The following is a 19,704-nucleotide window of genomic DNA, read 5'->3' as shown; positions in this document are numbered from 1 at the left end:
ACCGCCTGGTTGAGTGTGAGCATTGAAAGTCGCTTTTGGTCTGGCGCGGGCATTCCTCAAGGAAGCACTGCCGTGAGACGCATGTGGGAGCTGGCGCATTAGTCCTGTCCATGACGACAGAGGCAGCCTTGGATGATAGAGGCGCGATAAGAGATTGGTGGCCGCCTCGACGGCGCCGGCACGAGCAACAAGCGGCCACCGGCAAGATTGCGGCACTCAGTCGATGGCTGCTCCAGACGTTGTGATGGGCCGAGAGCTCCTCTGATGTTTGGTCTATCGTGGTAGTCCTCGCGGAATCCCTGCGCGCTGGTCATGAGGAGAGCGAATCCATGAATGAGGGGAAGGCGTGACGCTGTCCTTGGGTAGGAGTTGGACGGACGGTTGGTGGGGCGCGGTGGCTGTACGTATCCGAGGCGAGCTCAACAAGGACGGGCGCAGGGAGACATCTGAAGCTGGCGACAGAGATGGGATTGCGAGTGGGAAGGTAAGGGAGCGACAAAGACGGTGGGAGAGGGAATGAGAGCATTGACAGCGGAGATAGGAAATAAGCAATAGCTGGGCGACGCGGGACATAGAGGCGTTTCGACGAGGTCGAATTCGACACGGCAAGATGGAGAATTGTGAGTCACTCGAAGGGAGTTAGCTAGATCATGGTACATGGACATGGAGCCGTCTACATTGACGAGCGGAAATCCATGTGCCTGTGGCTTGGCGCGTGGGACGCTGTCTTGTCAGCTCCACAGCAGTCAGCAACTTCTCTCCGCTTGACGTCCAGTTGCGACACACCTCACCTCCAAAGCATCCCGTTCCTCGCCCACGACAAAAACTGCCTGTTTTGACCTGCCAATCTCGCCTGTCGACCGCTTCCTCGACGCGCGCATCGTTTGAAGCTTTTCCGGCCGTCGTGCGGCAAAAAACCACCAGTTCGCCCTCTCTGGGGCCAGAGTCGCCGCAAACCACCGACCGAAGGCGCAGCTGGGGCCTGTATTTCAACTGGGGTAAGCGCAAGTGGTAAACCAGCTCGGATCTCTCACTGATGGTTTGCCCTTTGATGTCACAGGAGTCGCGCGCCCGAAAACCCTCGCCCTGAAGTCGCTGGAGATACAACGGCGTTAAGGCCTCTTTGCCCGTCGTCTTCTGGAACCACCCCTTGGGGAAATCTACGCACCGTGGCAGTGTGCGCTGCATGGAAAAGCTCTGTCGTATCTCAAACCCGAGCTTTTCGAATCCAGTCCAATTGCGTCAGCTAGCTGGGATCTACCTACATCGTTCAAGGGAAGCTCAAGGAGCAACAAAAGAGTCGACCAAGTTGTTTTGGTGCAGCCACAAGCCATCAGTCGAGGACAAGAAAGTCCGGCGCTTCTCGGGGCCTCCTTTTTTATCTCTCAGTTAGCCGACGCGCAGAAGTAGACTTAACGACATCTCCGTTTCCAACTCCGCTGATACAGGACGGACGGATCCTGCATTCCCCGCCTCGGCTGAGTACCGCTGGCTCTCTTTTGCGATTCCCTCTGGCAATCGACCTTTACGCCACCGGTTGTTCCAGCGTCCAGCGTCACTGATTCGAGGCGAAATCGCATGACTTTTTTAGACCAACTACCTCACCTTACACTTCAAATATCTCACATCCAAAGTCCCGTGTGGCTCCGTTTTTACATAAGCAGCTCAGGTCTCGCGTTCGGACTTAGGCTACGCGGACATTCGGCTTTTTCTATCATTGGGCCAAGAAGAGTCGAACAACCATGACACCCACTCCCCCTTCGGGCGCCTCCTCTAACTCCGGCCATTCCCCAGATGGTCAATTTCGGGTCGTGCGCAAGCGGAATAGAGTGCCACTCTCGTGCGCGCCATGCCGACACAGAAAGTAGGTCTCTTGTGCCCCATTGATTTCCATAGCTTCACTTCAGGGTCTAACCTCAACACCAGGCTGAAATGTAACCGCGGTCACCCGTGTGACAACTGCTCTAAACGAGGCGACAATGCCTCCTGCACATATGCCACCCCTGGTAACCGCAAAAAGACCTCGTCCGCTCACACCCCGCCAACCTCGCCGGACGACATGCAAAATCGTATCGACCGCTTAGAAGGCTTGGTGCTCTCCCTCATGACCAATGGAGCGCAGTCAGCTGGTCCGGCGGCGGCAGCTGCTGCCATCGCGAATGCGAACATGAGCTTGCCAAATCTACCCCAAAACCACGGAAGCATTGGGGGAAGCTCGACGACGGAAGGCTCATCGGAGGTTGACAGGCGAATGTCTATCAAGGAAGAGCCGGAGACGCATGTCAATGGCCATGAAGACAGCGATGTGGATCAGGTTGCAAAATCGATTGGAATCATGAAGGTGGACAACAACAAATCTATTTTCGCGTCAGAGGCCCACTGGTACGCAATATTAGGAGAGGTACGTCTCGCCGAACCACTTCAACTTTTTCCTTTACTAACATTGGTTGTTCTAGATTGCCGAAGTCAAAAGCTATTTTGCAGAGCACAAGAAGCAGTATGATGAGCAATTAAAACGACATCGAGCAACATACACCGATGACATCAGTCCGGGCACAGCTTTCCTCTTTGGTGCTGTGCAACCAGTTGACAAAGCAGAAATTCTGGCAGCGTTTCCGCCGAAAGCTGTATCCGACTTGCTCATCACGCGCTATTTCAACGTCTATGACCCTGGATTTCACATCATTCATGGTCCAACATTTCAGAAGCAGTACGACCACCACTGGACAATTCCGGAAGAGACTCCCATCATCTGGCTTGGCATGGCTTATGCGATGATGTGTATTGCATTGCAATCATATCACAGAGCAGGCGACGAACCTCCCGAGTATCGCGGCAAGACGTGGGAGATGTCGAGCGAGTATCGGCGGAGGACCGCGCAATGTCTCCTCAAAGCCGACATCACGGCCCCTGTCACACACATGCTCGAGACTTTGATTCTCCACGTGCAGGGTGAATATGCTCGGAGCAAAGATGCCGAGCTAGGCGTCTTGGTTAGTTGGACCATTATCGTGCGCTTGGCCATGCGCATGGGCTACCACAGAGACCCGGCACCTTACCGCGCGCTGTCACCATTTCAGGGCGAGATGCGCAGGCGAGTGTGGTGTGTTGTCCGGAAGATGGACCTGCTATTTTCTCAGCAAAACGGCCAGCCTCCAATGGTCAGGTCAAGCGATGCAACCACAGAGCTTCCGCGGAATATTTATGACGACGAATTGTACGAAGAGATGAAAATGCTTCCCCCATCGAGGCCGATTACCGAGCCTACGCCATGTTCCTACATGATTACAAAGGCGAAATTGGTCTACGCATTTGGGAAGGTGGTTGAAGAGTCCCAGGCTTTAAGCTGCACATCCTACGAGGGCGTCACAAAGCTCGATCAGCGTCTTAGGGAGCTCAAAGCTGCTGTCCCTCCTCATCTTCAAATAAGATCTATGGACGAGTCTGCGCGCGATCCCGCAACTCTCGTCATGCAGCGGTTCAGCCTTGAGCTGCTCTACCTCAAGGCTCAAATCGTATTGCACCGGAAATTCCTGGGCCCTTCGCGCGAAAACTCAAGATACGCCTATTCTCGCCGCACTTGCATCGACGCTTCTATGGCCATGCTGAAACACCAGGCGACCATTTATCGTGAATCTCACCAGGGTGGTCGTTTGCGGACTGTCAAGTGGTTCATTACCTCGCTCACAACCAACGACTTCCTTGTCGCAGCGATGGTCATCGCGCTCGATCTTTACCACACATGCGAAACAGAAAGGAGCGGCCGGGTGCCATCGACTGACATCTACAGCTGGCCTCAAGACCGGCGTGACGAGATGTTGGCGGCCATTGACACGGTGGTTCCGATTTGGGCGGAATACTCGAATGGCTCCATGGAAGCATACAAGGCGCATGCTTCTTTGAGTGTTATGCTCAATACACTGAAGTCCTCTCATTCTTTGCGTCAAGCGCAGTCGAATTTTGCAACAGCTGCGGCAGCATATCCAGCAACGGCAAATCTCCAGGACGACTCAAATGTAGCGCCTGAACATTCGGCAGCAATGACTCTTGGCATGCTGAGCACCGGCGCGCTGACTCCAAACAGTGCAAACATGTTTGACAATCGACCTTCTTATCCCGCGTCAATGGGAAACATTCTCAACGATCCGCTTTCTCAAGGCACCGGCCTGGCGCCACAATGTGCCGGTCCCGCTCCTACTGGCGAACAGACAGGACCAGTGTCCGCTGCCAGTCCGTTCTCGCAGATGTTCGGCACCTCGAGCATCGGTCTGCAGGGAATAGACATGCCATCTTCGAATCTCGATTGGGTAGGCTCTCCCCCTGTGGCACGTGGAGAACCCTCTCGCTAATGCGATATCAGGAAGCATGGGATTCGTATGTCCAGGGTACAGCTATGGACCCGAATAACCAGATGTGGCCAATGGGCGTGCCAGACTTGATGTCAGATGTCGGCACAAATGTTCCGCCAAATCAACAAACCCAGCAAGGGCAGAGCTCGCAGTCACAATCACAGGCCATCAACCCGGCATTCATGGGCGGCAGTGGCAGCAACGTCTTCATGGGTGATGGCACGCCGGACAGAAGTGGCATGATGTGAGGACATAGTGAAAGTTTTCATTGAAGGGTTTGCACCTTGCTGTATTGGAGTATTCTCTGGTTTCAGCATCGGGGCTGCATAGTTCTCAGGTCATGGGAAACGAAAAGTTCAGAGCAGCATCATCGGCTGTGATGGAGATGGAATGGAGGTTATGGGTCGCGGCTTTGCGGGCGGAGGTGGCTTTCTCCCATGCCTGAAAAAATGAATGACGGTCAGGATTCGAGATGGATTGACGGTTTATGACGATACCAGGCGTCTTATGGCAAATCCCAATTCAGCTTTTGATTGACACCACCTTGCACTCAAACTGCAGGCAACAACGTAAGGTCCCGGCAGGTAGATAGATAGATAGATGGAGGCGAGGAGTGCGCGAGTTCCCCGGCAGGTCAACGTTCTTTGTCGGGCGTAGCGCACACGCCGCCCACCTTCCTCCAACCGTCTACTCTACCCTGTGACTTGCAACCTCTTCTTTCAACACCACCGAATATTGCACGAATGGCCTTTCAACCCAATGCCCATTCCGTCGAGCCTTGTTCGTGGCAACTTCAGCTCCCAACTGCCTCTAGCAAGCAGCTTTACACTTGCAACCTTGCCGACTTTTCCATTCGTGTGCCTTACACAGTCCACTCCAGGACCGGTGTTTTACACAGCGTGGAAACGCCCGTGCCGACAAGCTCACTCGAAAATCGCTCACATGGAGTCTGACCCTTGGCCGCCAGACATGGACATGGAAGCAGAACCTCCACCAGCCCAGTTATCCCACCAAGCGCTCCCTCAGGACACTTCACGTCAAATAGCCAGGCGCGGCTATCCCAACCCTCTCAGCATTATTCCCTTAGAACTTCAGCGTACGATTGCATTAAAATCTGAATATTCGGGACTTGGGTAGTCTTCGAGCAACATGCAGATAGCTTGAACACGCCTTGTACGACCCATACGTCCAAACTCCTCTAAAAATTCCCAAGTCCACCCGATGGTTCGCCACCTCTCGGGATGATGTCTGCTTCAAGATCAACTGGACAGAGGCCGGTTTGTTCGGAACCGCCTTTGCCCTGGGAATCGAGAAGGTCGCTGGACGTGTCAAGATAATCGTTTTCACGGCCAGAGCTGCCGACTACAAATATGCAGATTGTTGCTTGTACGCCTACGTTCACCTGGAAAGCGATGCGGATTGGTCACAAGAACGGGAGAAGCTTGCACTGAACACATCGCGCTATTTCGACGTCCTGGAATCCATATTGAGGATGACCCCCAACGTCCACACCATCGACTTTGACACCGATGCATCTTGGCCAACCACGTTCAGTGAGTCAACCACTTACGAGGGGCGATTGTCAGAAATTCAAGAGCTCGACGACTACATCAGTGAAGAAGAAGCGCTGTATGACGGAGAGTGTATTGAACAAAGTCTTACTTTACTGATGCGCGCACTTGGGACAAGGCCCAAGTTCCTGAAATCCATGCGCATTGCCTCGGATTACGACTATCGACAGGTGTCTACAGCGACTTTGGAATACTCCTTGACTCATGTTTTCCCCGGTATTGATCAGACTCTCAAAAATCTGCGCTGTCTAGAGCTAGGCTTTGAAACCTTTGTTTTCACTTACAATGACCTCAAGTCATCAGACACACACTGTCCAAACATCTCACGCTACTTCCGTTCGATGAATCAAATCAGAGCACTGAAGCTGCGTTCAACCTTTGATGGACTGATAACACCCAAGGTCATGGATTCAATACTTCCAGCAATCCGTCATCACACAGTCACGAAGCTCAAATTGGAGTTTCTTATCGTCCGACAAGAAACATTGGCGAAGTTCCTACGTCATTGCCGCAGGTCTCTTCGCGCGGTGACGATGTCGGGGATATCTCTAGTTAATGGAACCTGGGAACCTGTGTTCAGGATCCTACGTCTTCAGTCTGCGACACCAACAATCAAATGTTACAACCTTTTCGAATTGACGCTCTATGGGAACTACGCTGTAATGTTCCTGATTGAGGGGGCGCGCCTGGAGGAATCATTTGAGACAAGCTGTGGCCATGTTCCTAATTCACGGAGATATCAATGGGCATACGAGGAAACGATCAAGAAGTCATTTTACATACGAGTAGGTGTCATGTCTCAAAGGAATTGTCACTAGATGAGGCTAATCACGTAATGTGACAGGAGAACTCAGACCATAGTGCATGGCCTACTTTGAGTATTGGTGCAATGATACGGGCCGGAATCCATTATTCTGGACAGCATGATCATATGCTCGAGGATACGATAGAGATCAGAAGCTGGGATTGAGTTGTGGATGCACAATGGCGCTGAACCATATCTGGACACGCGGCAACTTTTCCACCGTCGACAAAAAGTCGACGGATGTTGCACATTGACCGGTTTACTGGAACGCAGACGCTCCCCTTCTTTGCGCGAGGCTCTTTGAAAGAATCTCCAAAGCACCTGGAGCGGGTGAAATACTAGCGACGAAAAGAGAGGAATGGGAGTCTACGATCATCAGCAGGCTAGAGAAATCTATTGAAGTGGGTTGTGAATGGAGCTCAAGACTTTAACAAGGCCTGAAACTTGGATGGTCTTGCGAGCGACAGGATGGCTATGATGTTGATGAAAGAGTCAAGACATGGAGCGAAGGGTGACAGCACGGAGGGAATGGGCTTACCTCAATGTTGCCGAAGCGAAGCATGAAGGCCTTCCAAGGTTTGAAAGGCCGTGCCGAGAGCTTTCGAAATTGTCCGGAGATAGATCTGCAGGCCCTGGCGTTTTTCGAGAGAAATATATCCATGCGAATGAGGTCGAAGGAGCGCGAGGAACAATCTACTGCGTATCCGGAAGGATCGAATGTACAATTATCCGTTGAAATATGCCACTGATAGACAAAACGACCAACTTTGCGTCCTGATCCTCCCGCCGCGTCGAAGTTCGACTCTATCAAGCGTTCGTTCTGGCTTGTTGACTTTTGACGCACGGATATACTAGCAACCACGACACTGATTCGAAACCAGCTGCTGGAAGTAGGTATCGACCGCCCCGGAGCAAGTTGCGTGACTTCCAATTCTGGAATCTTGAAGTCATGCTCTAACGCGCTTGCCACGCGAAAGAGTCCATCTGATTGCGTACGCGCCCCTTCTCCGTTCATCGAGCACGAAACCCAAAGTCTCCTCGACTTCCGACTTCGATTCTCAATTCTTTAACTCAAGAATCTTCCGTCCTCATCGCTCAGTGTTCTCCTTACGCCTATCTTCAATGGAATGATGGCCTTGAATTCCGCTCCTAATACTCGTCGCCTGGTGCTGTGCCTTGATGGGACCGGAAACAAATTTTCGGGAGATGCCAGCGACTCCAATATTGTAAAAATATATCAGATGATGGAGCGGAACATCCCCGGCCAATTCCACTACTACCAACGTAAGTTGATATTAGCAATCAAAGCAATGCTGACAAGATGACAACAGCTGGCATCGGGACCTACATCAAAGGCCAGTCCAAGAGCAGGAGGTTCTGGCCAGCTCTCAAGTCTCGCGTCTTCAAAGCCGTAGACCAAGCCATCGGAATCTCCTTTGAAGACCATGTGCTCGCGGGATACAAGTTCATCATGGAGCACTTCATCCAGGGCGACCACATCTACATCTTTGGCTTCTCTCGTGGTGCATACACGGCTCGTTTCCTCGCGGAGATGATCAACGAAATCGGCCTCCTCTCCTCGGGTAACGGAGAGATGGTCCAATTCGCCTGGGATACTTTCAGCAACTTCCAGAACTCGCGCGGTAATGTGCCACAGACGGGCAAAGACCAGGACCTCAAGAGATACATGGAAAAATTTAAGCTGGCATTTTGCAGGCCGAATGTTGGCATCCACTTCCTCGGACTGTTTGACTGCGTCAACAGCGTGGGCCAATTCGAAATACCCTTACACCGCAAATCGTACGGGTACATTGCGACTCCCGCCGCGAAGCATATCCGTCATGCTGTGTCGATTCACGAAAGGCGTCTCAAATTCAAGCCCGCTCTATTCCTCTTCGACGACAAGGACGTTGATCTCAAGGAGGTGTGGTTTGCTGGAACCCACGCTGATGTCGGGGGTGGCTGGGGCTTTGAGCCGGGACAGAAGCACCTGCTATCCGACACGCCCCTGAACTGGATGATTCAAGAAGTCTTGAATTTGCATGGGTCGACGAGTACCCTTTCTTTCAAAACTTTGAATTTGGCAGACGTTGTCAGGGCCGCAAGTACGTTCCCTGGAGCAGAGAAGCCGGGTACAACTGAATTCGAGGTCCGCCGACGCGCTCACCAACCGCATGATAAGCTCAAGTTGGGACACGGAAGTCGTCTCCCTTCAGTAGCTTTCTGGTGGTTGATTGGTACGTCTTTCATGCCTTTGACATGGGTGTAATGGCAGCTAATAAATTCGCAGAATGTCTTCCTATCTTTACGCGTCTTGAGCTCGAGAACGGCAAATGGATTCCCCGTCACTGTCCTCCCAACTATGGTGCCCGCCGCGATATCCCTCTCGATGCCGAAATTCATCCAAGTGTAATCGAAATGCTGGAGACTGGGATTCTTCAAGGGTCCTCTATTCCAGTGAAAGGCGGCGTCAATCCGTCTATGCCGAGTGTTTCCAGCGTAAGGAAGCAATAAAGATAGAGGCGCAAACTTCGCTGACAAAGACGACAGTCTATAGAAACCTCGGAAAAATGACAATGTTTCTGCCGTAAACAGTCGATAGCCGAAACAGGACGTGGTCGCGAGGAGATGCCCGCGATGTTGAACCTATGAAAGTCGAGTCCTGGAAGCAAAAGTGGCGGTAATCACTACCTGTGTACTTGAGAACAGATCCTTCAGACCTTGCGCACACCTATTGAATCATTCAGCTTCCACCCGAAGAAGCGGGGAAAGGCGTAAGGTCTGCTGGTCGCGCGCTCAAATGGGGCGCACCATTGACGGTCCAGACATCTGACTGTGAATTTGACGATGCCCATGTTCTCTGACTGACGCGTGTGTTGTCAGTGCGGAGGGAGGAAGAGCGAACGACGCCATGCTGTGGTTTTGTGAATATGTACATGAAAATCCCTAAAGAGCCGCTTTTTCCTTGCGCCATCTTGCAGACTCAGCCAGTCTTTGCACTCATTGTACAAGTAAAGTCCAGACCTTGAGCAGTCACATCATTCCCGCCGGGTCGCCTTCTTGCTGGAATCCCTCCCCCCAACCCAAAACCCTGAGCAATCACACCATTCCCACCGGTCCCTCGCTTGATGGAATCTTCTTACGACGTGTCGTTATTGTCTCACCGAAAGTCTCCGCAAGTCTGGACTTCGGACAAGAGAACCTGCAAAGCTGCGGGATTCTGCTCCTGGGCGTATATCAACGCCGCAAGCGGCGTCTCCAAAGACCTCGAGCGGTCCGAAAACACTTTCTCGCTGGGTCTCTGTCGATTTCGATCCCGACGTCTCCTTGGAAAGATCTTCCCTTGGGCCTATTCCCGCAGCAGAAGCAGGGCGAAGACGCTCTCTTCGAGCTTGATGCTTGCCATTGTCAAGCGACAGCGCAGAAGGACCAAAAACGCCCGACCGCAACGACAGCATCTCCGACGCACCGTCGTGCAGCTCATTCGCAGCGCTGCTCCGGGCCTGACGGTACTTGTTAGACTCGAGCATCTTCATCGCGACGGGCACGAAGAAAATGAGCAGCCCGACCGACGCCGTCACGATGTACGAGATCGTGACGCGCGTGGCGTCGGCCTGGCTGGCGAAGTTGCCGAGGCTTGGTGCGCGACCAAGAGCAGCCGACGCAGATGCCCAGGCCGGCCAGGAAAAATACCACAGAGTAGTAGAGCAGCATGACCGGGACGTTGATGATGAAGACGGCGCTGAGGGAGGCGCGCCGCGGGTGCTGGAATGGAGGGTCTTGACAAGGCGATCGAGAGCGACTACTGCAACTCGTCATCCGGTTGCGAAGCCGCGCGCGCATGTTCAAGACGGCCTCAGAGTCGGACCTGCGTCTTCTTTCGGCTATCTCATAGCATTCACCGTTCCAGGAGGCAACTTGCCGATCATACTTGATTCAGGAGCGGACTAAAGATCAGTAGCACAGTTTGCAACGTGAAAGAAGGAACATGGTGCTGTGTATGGACTATGTGCATTTTCTCAAAAGTTCCTCTTGTTTCTTGGTCCTGGAGAAACTGTGACTTTTTGGAGGTGGGGTCTGTTTTGGACCCGACTCACTGTTGTCATCCCCAGCGCCGAACACACCATCAGGGACTAAGCCCCCATCTCTGCCTCTCTCGCGACATTCATGAAAACCATCACATTTAGAGACAAGGCTTAGACCTTCCTGCCTAGATCGCCCTTGCGATTCTGCCATGCTTCGCCACGGAGCTGTTTGGCATAGCTGCTCTGCTCGCTGTACGTCGGCAGGCCGACATGCTTGTTGATGAAGTCCAAGACGGCCGTGTGCCACAAGAGACTGTTCTCTGGCTTGAGCACCTGTGCGAGTTACCCGTCAGTATATGCGTACAAGTGTCATTTCGGTTGCCGCTGCCACAGCCCGCTAACAGGAAATAGAAGGTTTTCGGGTAAATCCTGCCGTCAAAAACCACGGCAGAGGATGATGAACGTACCCAGTGATTTTCATTCGGGAAGCTCAGAAACTCGCTCTCGACGCCGCGCTCTTGGAGCACGTTGAAGGCAGCGAGACCTTCAGCAATCGTCAAGCGATAGTCGAGCTCGTTGTGAATAATGAGGTGCGGCGTGCTCCAATTGCCCGTGTGAGCCGATGGGTCCCATTTCTTCCAGCTGGAGGGATTCTTCCAGTATGGGCCCTCTGCAGATTAGGAAGGATGTAATTAGCTTTGCTGTGTAGAAAGATGCGAGAGAAGTGTTGTGGAGACACTTACGAAGATCGTGGAATGGGAACCACACTTCCTCCGAGGCAAGTTGGCTGACCATGCTGAAGACGCCGTCGTGGGTGACAAGTGCCTTGAACTTGCGTCCAAGGTCATGACCCTGGATCCAGTTGGTCATGTAGCCTGCGAAATCGAAAGTCAGCAGAAGTGAAGAGGGTTGACAGCCATTATTACTGCTTACCTCCGTAAGAAGCACCAAGCTCGACGGCCTTGGATGTGTCAACGTAGTCGAGATTCGCTTCAATGTACTCGAAGCCCTTAACGATATCCACATATGGAAGACCTCCCCACTCTCCTTGAATGGCGTCGGTGAGCGCTTGTCCATAACCGGTGCTGCCAGTGGGATTCGGTGCGACGACGACATAACCCTGTTCGGCAAAAACTGCCGGATTCCACCTTGTGCTCCAACTGTCTTCCCACGAGCCCTGCGGTCCACCGTGAATGAGGTACGCGAGGGGATACTTCTGGCCGGCCGTGAAGTTGGACGGCTTTACCACCCAGGCATGGATCTGGGTGCCTTCAGCGGCGCCGGGATACCAGATTTCGGAGACCTGATCCCGAGAGAGGCCGAATACAGTGCCGTTCTTTGAGTTGGAAGAAATGACATCGGCATTTCCCGTGGTGGAATCAAAGTGGAAGTATATGCTGTTGTCCACGAGGTTGCTTCCGGAGATGAAGACGTTACCGTTTGAGAGCGGGTAGGCTGAAGAGATCGCGCCGTCGTAAAACACCTTCTTGGGCAAGCTGGTGGAATTTCCAGTGGCGGAAGAAGCGGCGAGGGTGAAAAGGGCCACACGACCATGCTCTTCGGCGGTCAGGTAAAGCGTCTTTCCATCAGGACTCCAGAAGACGGAAGAAGGGCTGCGGTCCCAGGAACCTGTTTGGTCTGCAGTTGCAAGTGCGTTCACCGTGGAGTTTGGCTCCGCAACGCTCGTGAGCACAAAGAGCTGGAGCTTGTCGGACTCGTACTGGACATTCTTTCGACGGAGGAAAGCGAGCTGTTTTCCGTCAGGCGAGAAGACTGGAGAAGTAGCTTGCCCATCGAACCCAGGCGTCTGAAGTTGGATGGGTGATGGAGGGCTCGACGCAGTAAAGTCCGACACAGGAACAAAGTACGCATTGATTTTTGTGTAGATGGCAGGCTGAAGGACCGGGTCTTTCGATACGAAAGCGATCCCGCTGCTGCTGACGTCGAAATTGTCCGTCGAACCAAATTGCGGGACTGGGCTTTCCAGATTGGTACCTTTCAAGAGGTTGGCTACTGAAGAGAGCTTATACTGAGATCCATCCTTCTTCAGGGCTCCGTAGAAAATGGTTTGTCGCTGTGGTGTGATGTACGAGTCCCAGTGGCGTACAAAGATTGCACCATACAGCCTTCCAGTGGTTTGCGAAGTGGCGGCCTTTACGGAGTTGTAGATGCTCCCATCCGGGTTCGAGTTACCGGTGACGGTGAATGCGTACGAGCCATTCCCAAGGGATGCAACCTTGACTCCGCTCACAGAGCCATCGATGTTACCGGCCGTGTAGTTACTAGCCACGCGTCAGCATCTCATCCTTCTCGCACGCTGACGGCCTAGAATGCCAACGCTATTTCTCTGATCACTGTACGACTCGATGATTTTCGGACACTCCATGAGTGTACATTTCAGGTTGGTCTCGTCTGGCCCTGGAAAACTGCCAAATGACGTCTCTTTCGTTGACCAATTCCACAAAATAGCAGATGTCCCATGTTGAAGTGGAGTCCTGCATCAATTTTTGCAGCGAATCGCGTGTTCTCCTCGATGAACCAACCGCCGAGATTCAGGTTGGAAGGAAATGGACCTACTTGGTTGAGAAACTGTCATGAGGTCCTACAAGCACGTCGGTCGTTCCATTCGATCCAGAGGCAAGGACCAGAATGTCGCCATTGTCCAACCAGGTGGGGTCAGAAGCATCAGCATTGTCGGTGACAAGGGTAGAGTTCTTTGAATCAACATCCAAGACCCGGATTTCCGAATACTGCGAGTGATCCTCAAAGCTGTAGGTAGAGACAGAGTAAAGGACCTTTGAGCCTTCCGAGTTTGGGATACCGTCGCCACGTCGAGGAGCGCTGAGAAGCGCCTCGGGGGTGAACTTTTGAGCCTTGATGGTCATGCTGAAGGCGAGGAAGAAGAGGAGGAGGGAATGGAGGAATGAAGGATGTGAAGAGCGGGAAGAAGGTACTGTTGCCGCCATTGGTGGTTTCAAGTCAGCCCACGTGCTGCCGCTGACAATGGCTAGGGGAAATCAAGCAGGACAAAGAACGACGACAATGCCATGAACCAAGGCCGTGGGAAAACGTAGGAATAGCAGACAACATGCTGCTATAAAGCAGCACGCCATGTGGGCGGCCATTGCCTCTTCGTCGTGCGAACGCTTGGGGCAATTGATGTGCACGACGGCACATCCATATCCACTAGGTACTGAGCGGCCGACTGGCGGGACTGGGGGAGCACAGAGATGCAATGAGAAGGAGCCCTTACCTGCAGTGCCTACTCACGATGCGGGGGCGACTTGCTCGTTGTGGCAGCTCTGTCTGCCCACGCCGACTCGGTTAGATCAGGCGTCCGAGATCAATCAGCATTGACATGAGGACGGGTGATGATAAAGGGCGAGATGGCGAAATGCAGCGGACGGTTTGACGGTGCACGAGTAGAGTGATGGCCGGAAAGGGCAGGTCCAATTGGAAGGGAAGCGGACGTCCCCGCTCTGAACATGAACGTTCCGCCGCGCCGCAACGTCCTCGGGTCGTGCGTCCGAGTCCGATCCTTGTGTCCAGCCACCTTTGGGCATTTTCATGGTCTCGTTGTCTTGCCACAGTCGACTTCATGACAATCCTCGTCAGGAACGGGTCTCCGATCGAATGGCTCCGATTGGTTTGCGGCCAAAGATTGTTGCTTCCATACTACGCTCCACCACGGAATTCCCACGCCGTTAGCAAAGGCAATCGCATTCGGTAGACCGTCTCCGACCGCTAGTCCAATGCGCCGGCAAGCCCTCCTGTTCGGCTGCCTTCCTTCGTATCACAGACCATGCAGTTTTTGCCATCTCCACATGTTGTGCCCGACGATAGATAGGACAAAGCCGGTTTGTCAGGCACATTTGACGTTGAAAAGCTTAAAGTCCGTGGTCATAGGGCCCCCTTGGCGAGGGGCCCTGTCTAGAGTCCACGATTCCTCGGTGGGAATCCAGAAGATGAGAATGCTTGCGACTAGCAGAGCAAGATTTGCCCCGGAAAGGTCCCCAATCATCTGACCACGATGTCAATTGAAATGACTAACCGCACACGCCATTGCCATGCTCCTGACGCCTGCCCGGGTATCAAAACATGAAAATGTTGGACCTGTAGGAATTACTCGACAAAGTCACCGTCCTCGGGCAGCTCCGCAATAACGTCTTGCACGATCTTAATCAACTCATCGATGTCCGGTCTCTCAGAGGGCTCGACACGCAGACATTTCCTCACAACTTCCTTGACAGGTTCGCTGATGCTGCCCTCCTGCGGCGCGGCGGGTTGCGACACAGGCTGTTTCCCGCGCCTTTGCGCTGAACCTTCGTCTGGAAAGCGCCAGTCGCCGCCGAGTACACACAGGCTGAGGCTACCCCCAGTCTCTTCGGACCGCGCCTCGAAAGGCGACTTGCCAACTAGGCATGCGTACAAAGTGCAGCCCAACGACCAGATGTCCACCTTGGTATCAATCACCGTGTCGGTCTTGACGTCGAACAGCTCCGGCGCGCGGTAGGGCATTGTGCTGTGCTCCGCTGCCGTGTCCTGGACTTGCAGCGCGAGCGAGCGTGACGTAATCGGAATGGGGGATGGCGCGAGAGAGCCCAGGTCCATGAGAATTGGAGTCTTGCCATCGTCGCCGATCATGATGTTGCCTGTACTTCTGTTAGTCAACAATTGGCGTCATCTTGTGCAATATCCTGACCTGGCTTGATATCCCTATGCGCATATGCTCTCAGCTCGCCTGGACCAACGCCTTCCTGCGCAGCGGTGACCTCATCGTCCATCAAGGGCTCTGCTTCGTCGTCCTCGCTGTCTTGACTCCGATTCTTTCCTTTGCCAGCCCGCGCGCCAGCTTCCTCTGCGGCATCTTCGTCCGCCTCTGCAGCTTCTTGTCGAATCCGCTTCGCGTTGCTTTGCGATCCAGCGCCTCCTGGTCCACCCTTGACCTTGTATTGGTGCATTGCTTTCAAGGCTTTGCAGATTCCCAAAAGCAGGACCATGAGCCTGCGCTCGGGGAAACGAGTATGGTTGACCAGGTTGGCATTGATCAGGTCCTGCAGGTTGCCTCTCCTGTAGTATGGGAGTAGAATGTACACTGTTTTGGCGCCCGGATCAGATCTATCTGAAGCGATGCTATGGTCGATGCAGTGAATAATGTTCGGGTGCGGCGCAAACAAGCTGTAGGCCTCGACTTCCTTGAGGGCTTGTGACACCGACTCCTGGCCGAAGGGACACCTAATCTTCTTCAAGGCGTAGAGATTCGAGCCCGATTTGTCTTGGACGAGGTAGACGTAGGAGAAGCCGCCCTAGATCAAGGAGACAAGTCAGCCTTCCTGCAGGTCTCTCCATCCAAGCTAATCCCCGGGGACGCTTACTTCTCCTAGCAGGCGCAGGATTTTGAAGCTCCGGCTGTTGATCTTGAGCTGTGGCGACCCTGGAAAACATGACATGCAATTCGTCAAGGAGTAGACCAGGTCGAAGAGGTAAGAAGCGAGTGAAGACATGCTGAATCGCGATGTGGCGCCGCCCGGGTAGGAAGACTCTCCAGACGAAGGAAGGCTGGCGGGGAATTCGGGATGGTAACCACTACGGTGAACTCGCGATAGCTCCAGCTTGGCGGTTGGAAAGGGTATTCAAAAGAGAGAGGTCTGGAATATCCTGGGGATGAAGAATAGTAAGCTGGTGGTGTTTACGTGGAAAGTTGGGGCTTTGCTGCTGCGGCAGCGACTTACGCTGGTCGGCAGCTCGGCACAGATGCCTCAGCCCTCAGGCAAACATCATGATTCAATCCCCAAATGCCAGGGCAGTCTCCTGGCTTCTCCACACCGTCTTGGTCAAGGGTCATCCGTCTTTGTTTGCCCACCCCTCTTGATGCTTGTCCCTGAGCCAATACTGAACAACCTTATCCGTATGGTCAATTCACAAGTCGACACAATGCGGATCTGTCTCGTATTCGCATCCAAGACATGAACCATGCAAGGCACAAACACCATCTGATCACAGTGGCGTGTCCAAAATATTCGCAATTCCTGAAATCATTGCTGGAATCAGCGAGCAGCTTCATCTCTTGACCTGTGCTTCAGGAACTAGAGCTATGGCTTCTTCGCGATCGCACGAAGTCTTACGTATCCAATCCACCAGCTTCCATCCTCCTCTCTCCGACAGCTGGATCTCAGCACTTCCACAACCCACTTGACCACCTCCGCTCTCTTCATCTCATTCACCTTCTCCAAAAGTTGGGCTCCGAAAAGCCTCACCCACCCCTCCAGCCCCCCCTCATCATCATCCGTAAGCTTGGTCGGTCTGTACTCCAACTCCACCTTTTCAACGTTGAATCCCACGTCCTCAAGCATCGCCGACATCCATTTCACCGAAGGGAAAAACCAGGGGTCGGCTGCTCGTACCTCGTCGAGCGGGGTGCCGTGCTTGGCGAGCGCAGCAATGATGGTAGAGCGGACTTCGGCCACGTTCCCAGCCCCTCCCATTTCGAAGATGAGCCCCCCGCCGGGCTTTAGCGCTTTGAACGCATCTACGAACACATCTCGGCGGGTCTCCGGGTTTCGCAGGATCCAGTGGTAGGCAGCGTTTGAGAAAACCTTGTCCCAGCTGCCATTGAGGACTTCTGGGACTTCTTTTGACAATTTGGTGCAGTCGGCAACTTGGAACGTGAGGTTTGGGTGCTTGGAGGGCGCGTGGTCGGCTTGAGCAGTGTTGATCATGGAAGGAGATGCATCGAGACCGAGGACTTGGCCAGATAATGCGGCAGAGGCTATCTGAGCGGTAAGAGGCCCATCTCCACACCCGATGTCGAGAATCCTATCGGAAGGTTGGGGATCAAGGTAGGATACCACAGTACTCGTGAGTTTTGGTACAAAGGACGCAGAAGTGTTGTATGCCTAGTTTTCAATGAGAACTTTTGATCAGATACAAGATGTGGAGCAACGAGGATGTTAAGAAGCCAAGGCAAAGTGTAGCAGATATCTGTTTCCAACATCGGCTTGTCATGCCCGTAGCCAATGGTGAAAGCGAAGTAAATACGGAAAGTTGAGTAGCTACCTTAGAAGTCCAATGGTCCTTGTCCGTGCTCTGTGTGCCAGCCATACTTGTGAAAGTTATATTTCGACGCAGGAATGGAGTGCTGTGTGCAAATGACTGGGAAGGTCGACGGTGAGGCAACTATTCGAGGTCGGATTTACCGATAGGGAATGCCGATGTCGGATGTCGGAGAACACCAGCCATTACCATCTCCAGAAGTTGTGGCACAGGTGGAGATGGCGGATGATCCCGTACTCTGAACTCGGTGTCCACTTTGATCCCTGGTTGTCAGATCTCTGCACGTACACTTGGGGGCATTTCAGCTTGTCACTGGCCGTGTTGGGATGACAAAATTTGACTTGAACGAGGACATTATTACTAAAATGCTGCTTGTTGTAGAAACACTCGGTGGGGTGTAGGCTTTACAAGCTCTCAAAAACACTCGTCCTTGGGAATCGAAAAGATGATATCGCTGAAATGCACATTCATTTGTGCCAAACCCGGGTCATGCTACTGATCCATTCTCGCATGCCTCAAAGTGAAACCACATACGCCGATGCTATGCATACCCAAAAACAAGTCGACCGAATTTGACAAGCGCTAATTACACTCCATACCACCTCATCCAGCCCTTCTCTGCGGCACGAGCAGCCTCCCTCTCCATCTCGACCTGCTTTTCTATCCTGGCAATCGCAAGGTCGACTTGCTTCTTGGACTCCTCAATAGGAGTGTCGCAGCCTCGAAGGCCGATGAATTTGCCCAGTTTCCGACGCTTGATGGCCAGGCGGTCCTCAGGATTGAGCGCAGGATCGGTGAGAAACTCGACATCCCAATGCATGGGGCAAGGATAGAGCTCAGTCCATTGGCTGGCGGTTGTTTGATGGTAGTAGGCCGCCATGCTGTCGAGCTGCTCCTCATTCAAAAGCCAAAAATGCAAAAGGCTCTTCGGAAAGTCTGGGTGCGGAGGACCACATGGCATAGGATAAAGAGGACACAGCTTGAGCTTAAGCTTGTCGACCTTCTGAGCAAATTCGGAAGAGCTCCTGATTGTCGAGTTGGCCATAATGTTGTTTGGGAGCTGGGCTTGGTCTTTTCGGTGTGTTGCATCCATGATTTCCGAGTCTTGCAATGGCAGTGTTTGCGGGTTAAAAATATTACGGGCTTGCCGTATGTCAAGACGTCTGTGTAGCCTCAAGGCTGGGAAGGCTGTGTCGCTGGAAATGAAGAAGTATCCGCTGAAAGGAGCCACGACCAGCGTAGGAAAACTAGGGTTGCCGAAAGAAGGTGCTGGGTTAGAGGGGTGAATCAAGGATAGGTGCGGTCCCAATATATGCTTTACCGCTCCTTTGTAACCCAAGCTCTTTCAGCAACGTGCTAGATTTAGCGTCACGAAGAATACTTAGAAAGAGACAACAAAGGAGGGTGCTCGAGGACAATCCTGGGCATTCTATTTCTTTGGTCTTTGAGCGGCAAACAAAGACAGTTCTGAACGTCGAAGTTGCAAGACACGTGGACTTGGCAGTCGCAAGCCGAGTGCTTTGTTGGTGTCAGCCTTGTTTCATTGTGGGCTCCATCATAGGTTCCGCAATCATAGTGAATGGGACAGCGCGTAGATTGCCAATGACAGAATAGAAAGACATGAGGTCGAGGCAATGGGAGCGGTCAACGGTCACGTCGAGGCCCAAGCGCACCTGCATCCCATACCCAAGCGACCGAAGCGACCGATGCAAATATCAGTCATGCAGCCCGGACGGTTCTGTGCCTCCGTGGAGTAAGGCGTGTTGGTCGCCGCCCTGGGCTGTCGTGATGTTCTTGAGAATGGACCAGAAAAAGTCGGGCACAGTTAGTGTGGATGAGCAATGAAAAGGACCGGATTTCCAACGAGGCTTGTTGGACTTGCCGAAGGAACTCAAAAGGCG

The 19,704-nt window shown here is 53.0% G+C and overlaps 7 protein-coding genes across 7 annotated transcripts; 3 read left to right on the top strand and 4 right to left on the bottom strand.

The window, feature by feature from the left end:
- The first annotated feature begins 1,465 nt into the window (after positions 1-1,465).
- Positions 1,466-4,817, top strand: IWZ02DRAFT_132902 (uncharacterized protein). The gene is made up of 4 exons (XM_066761640.1): positions 1,466-1,864; positions 1,927-2,401; positions 2,457-4,307; positions 4,361-4,817. Exons 1-4 carry the CDS (start codon positions 1,743-1,745, stop codon positions 4,595-4,597), a joined length of 2,685 nt encoding a protein of 894 aa, XP_066626201.1. The 5' UTR covers positions 1,466-1,742; the 3' UTR covers positions 4,598-4,817.
- Positions 4,818-6,899, top strand: IWZ02DRAFT_511581 (uncharacterized protein). Its single transcript, XM_066770539.1, has 3 exons — positions 4,818-5,445; positions 5,621-6,705; positions 6,765-6,899. The coding sequence occupies exons 1-3, from the start codon at positions 5,109-5,111 to the stop codon at positions 6,888-6,890; spliced, it is 1,548 nt and encodes a 515-aa protein (XP_066626200.1). The 5' UTR covers positions 4,818-5,108; the 3' UTR covers positions 6,891-6,899.
- A 956-nt stretch (positions 6,900-7,855) lies between these two features.
- On the top strand, positions 7,856-9,445 carry IWZ02DRAFT_511577 (uncharacterized protein; the record flags this gene model as incomplete). The annotated part of the gene is made up of 3 exons (XM_066770538.1): positions 7,856-8,009; positions 8,057-8,962; positions 9,016-9,445. The coding sequence occupies 3 exons, from the start codon at positions 7,856-7,858 to the stop codon at positions 9,237-9,239; spliced, it is 1,284 nt and encodes a 427-aa protein (XP_066626199.1). The 3' UTR covers positions 9,240-9,445.
- A 1,236-nt stretch (positions 9,446-10,681) lies between these two features.
- On the bottom strand, positions 10,682-14,057 carry IWZ02DRAFT_132825 (dipeptidyl-peptidase-like protein V precursor). The gene is made up of 6 exons (XM_066761639.1): positions 14,004-14,057; positions 13,328-13,703; positions 11,684-13,032; positions 11,494-11,625; positions 11,218-11,420; positions 10,682-11,083 (listed from the first exon to the last, which is right to left on the bottom strand). Exons 2-6 carry the CDS (start codon positions 13,633-13,635, stop codon positions 10,922-10,924), a joined length of 2,154 nt encoding a protein of 717 aa, XP_066626198.1. The 5' UTR covers positions 13,636-13,703; positions 14,004-14,057; the 3' UTR covers positions 10,682-10,921.
- A 619-nt stretch (positions 14,058-14,676) lies between these two features.
- Positions 14,677-16,585, bottom strand: IWZ02DRAFT_132816 (kinase-like domain-containing protein). The gene is made up of 4 exons (XM_066761638.1): positions 16,483-16,585; positions 16,126-16,408; positions 15,453-16,056; positions 14,677-15,402 (listed from the first exon to the last, which is right to left on the bottom strand). The coding sequence occupies exons 2-4, from the start codon at positions 16,252-16,254 to the stop codon at positions 14,873-14,875; spliced, it is 1,263 nt and encodes a 420-aa protein (XP_066626197.1). The 5' UTR covers positions 16,255-16,408; positions 16,483-16,585; the 3' UTR covers positions 14,677-14,872.
- IWZ02DRAFT_132815 (uncharacterized protein) lies at positions 16,586-18,040 on the bottom strand. Its single transcript, XM_066761637.1, has 2 exons — positions 17,807-18,040; positions 16,586-17,646 (listed from the first exon to the last, which is right to left on the bottom strand). Exons 1-2 carry the CDS (start codon positions 17,849-17,851, stop codon positions 16,843-16,845), a joined length of 849 nt encoding a protein of 282 aa, XP_066626196.1. The 5' UTR covers positions 17,852-18,040; the 3' UTR covers positions 16,586-16,842.
- A 349-nt stretch (positions 18,041-18,389) lies between these two features.
- On the bottom strand, positions 18,390-18,848 carry IWZ02DRAFT_370502 (uncharacterized protein; the record flags this gene model as incomplete). Its single annotated transcript, XM_066764505.1, has 1 exon — positions 18,390-18,848. One exon carries the CDS (start codon positions 18,846-18,848, stop codon positions 18,390-18,392), a length of 459 nt encoding a protein of 152 aa, XP_066626195.1.
- Positions 18,849-19,704: the final 856 nt, after the last annotated feature.

The sequence above is a fragment of the Phyllosticta citriasiana genome (assembly GCF_038021145.1).
Source record: "Phyllosticta citriasiana strain CBS 120426 chromosome Unknown IWZ02scaffold_2, whole genome shotgun sequence".
Classification (NCBI taxonomy): domain Eukaryota; kingdom Fungi; phylum Ascomycota; class Dothideomycetes; order Botryosphaeriales; family Phyllostictaceae; genus Phyllosticta; species Phyllosticta citriasiana.
The sequence above is the reverse complement of the archived record's forward strand: the minus strand, read 5'-3'. Positions and strand labels throughout refer to the sequence as shown.

Coding starts and splice junctions, on each gene's coding strand:
- IWZ02DRAFT_132902 (XM_066761640.1), top strand. CDS start 1,743: ATGACACCCACTCCCCCTTCGGGCGCCTCCTCTAACTCCGGCCATTCC. Junction 1,865..1,926: donor GCGCCATGCCGACACAGAAA/GTAGGTCTCTTG, acceptor CCTCAACACCAG/GCTGAAATGTAACCGCGGTC. Junction 2,402..2,456: donor GGTACGCAATATTAGGAGAG/GTACGTCTCGCC, acceptor TGGTTGTTCTAG/ATTGCCGAAGTCAAAAGCTA.
- IWZ02DRAFT_511581 (XM_066770539.1), top strand. CDS start 5,109: ATGCCCATTCCGTCGAGCCTTGTTCGTGGCAACTTCAGCTCCCAACTG. Junction 5,446..5,620: donor TATTCCCTTAGAACTTCAGC/GTACGATTGCAT, acceptor TCAACTGGACAG/AGGCCGGTTTGTTCGGAACC. Junction 6,706..6,764: donor AGAAGTCATTTTACATACGA/GTAGGTGTCATG, acceptor GTAATGTGACAG/GAGAACTCAGACCATAGTGC.
- IWZ02DRAFT_132825 (XM_066761639.1), bottom strand. CDS start 13,635: ATGACCATCAAGGCTCAAAAGTTCACCCCCGAGGCGCTTCTCAGCGCT. Junction 13,033..13,327: donor CATGACAGTTTCTCAACCAA/GTAGGTCCATTT, acceptor ACGCGTGGCTAG/TAACTACACGGCCGGTAACA. Junction 11,084..11,217: donor TCCCGAATGAAAATCACTGG/GTACGTTCATCA, acceptor TAACTCGCACAG/GTGCTCAAGCCAGAGAACAG.
- IWZ02DRAFT_132816 (XM_066761638.1), bottom strand. CDS start 16,254: ATGTCTTCACTCGCTTCTTACCTCTTCGACCTGGTCTACTCCTTGACG. Junction 16,057..16,125: donor TCCTGCGCCTGCTAGGAGAA/GTAAGCGTCCCC, acceptor TCCTTGATCTAG/GGCGGCTTCTCCTACGTCTA. Junction 15,403..15,452: donor GCATAGGGATATCAAGCCAG/GTCAGGATATTG, acceptor ACAGAAGTACAG/GCAACATCATGATCGGCGAC.
- IWZ02DRAFT_132815 (XM_066761637.1), bottom strand. CDS start 17,851: ATGGCTGGCACACAGAGCACGGACAAGGACCATTGGACTTCTAAG. Junction 17,647..17,806: donor AGGACCATTGGACTTCTAAG/GTAGCTACTCAA, acceptor ATTGAAAACTAG/GCATACAACACTTCTGCGTC.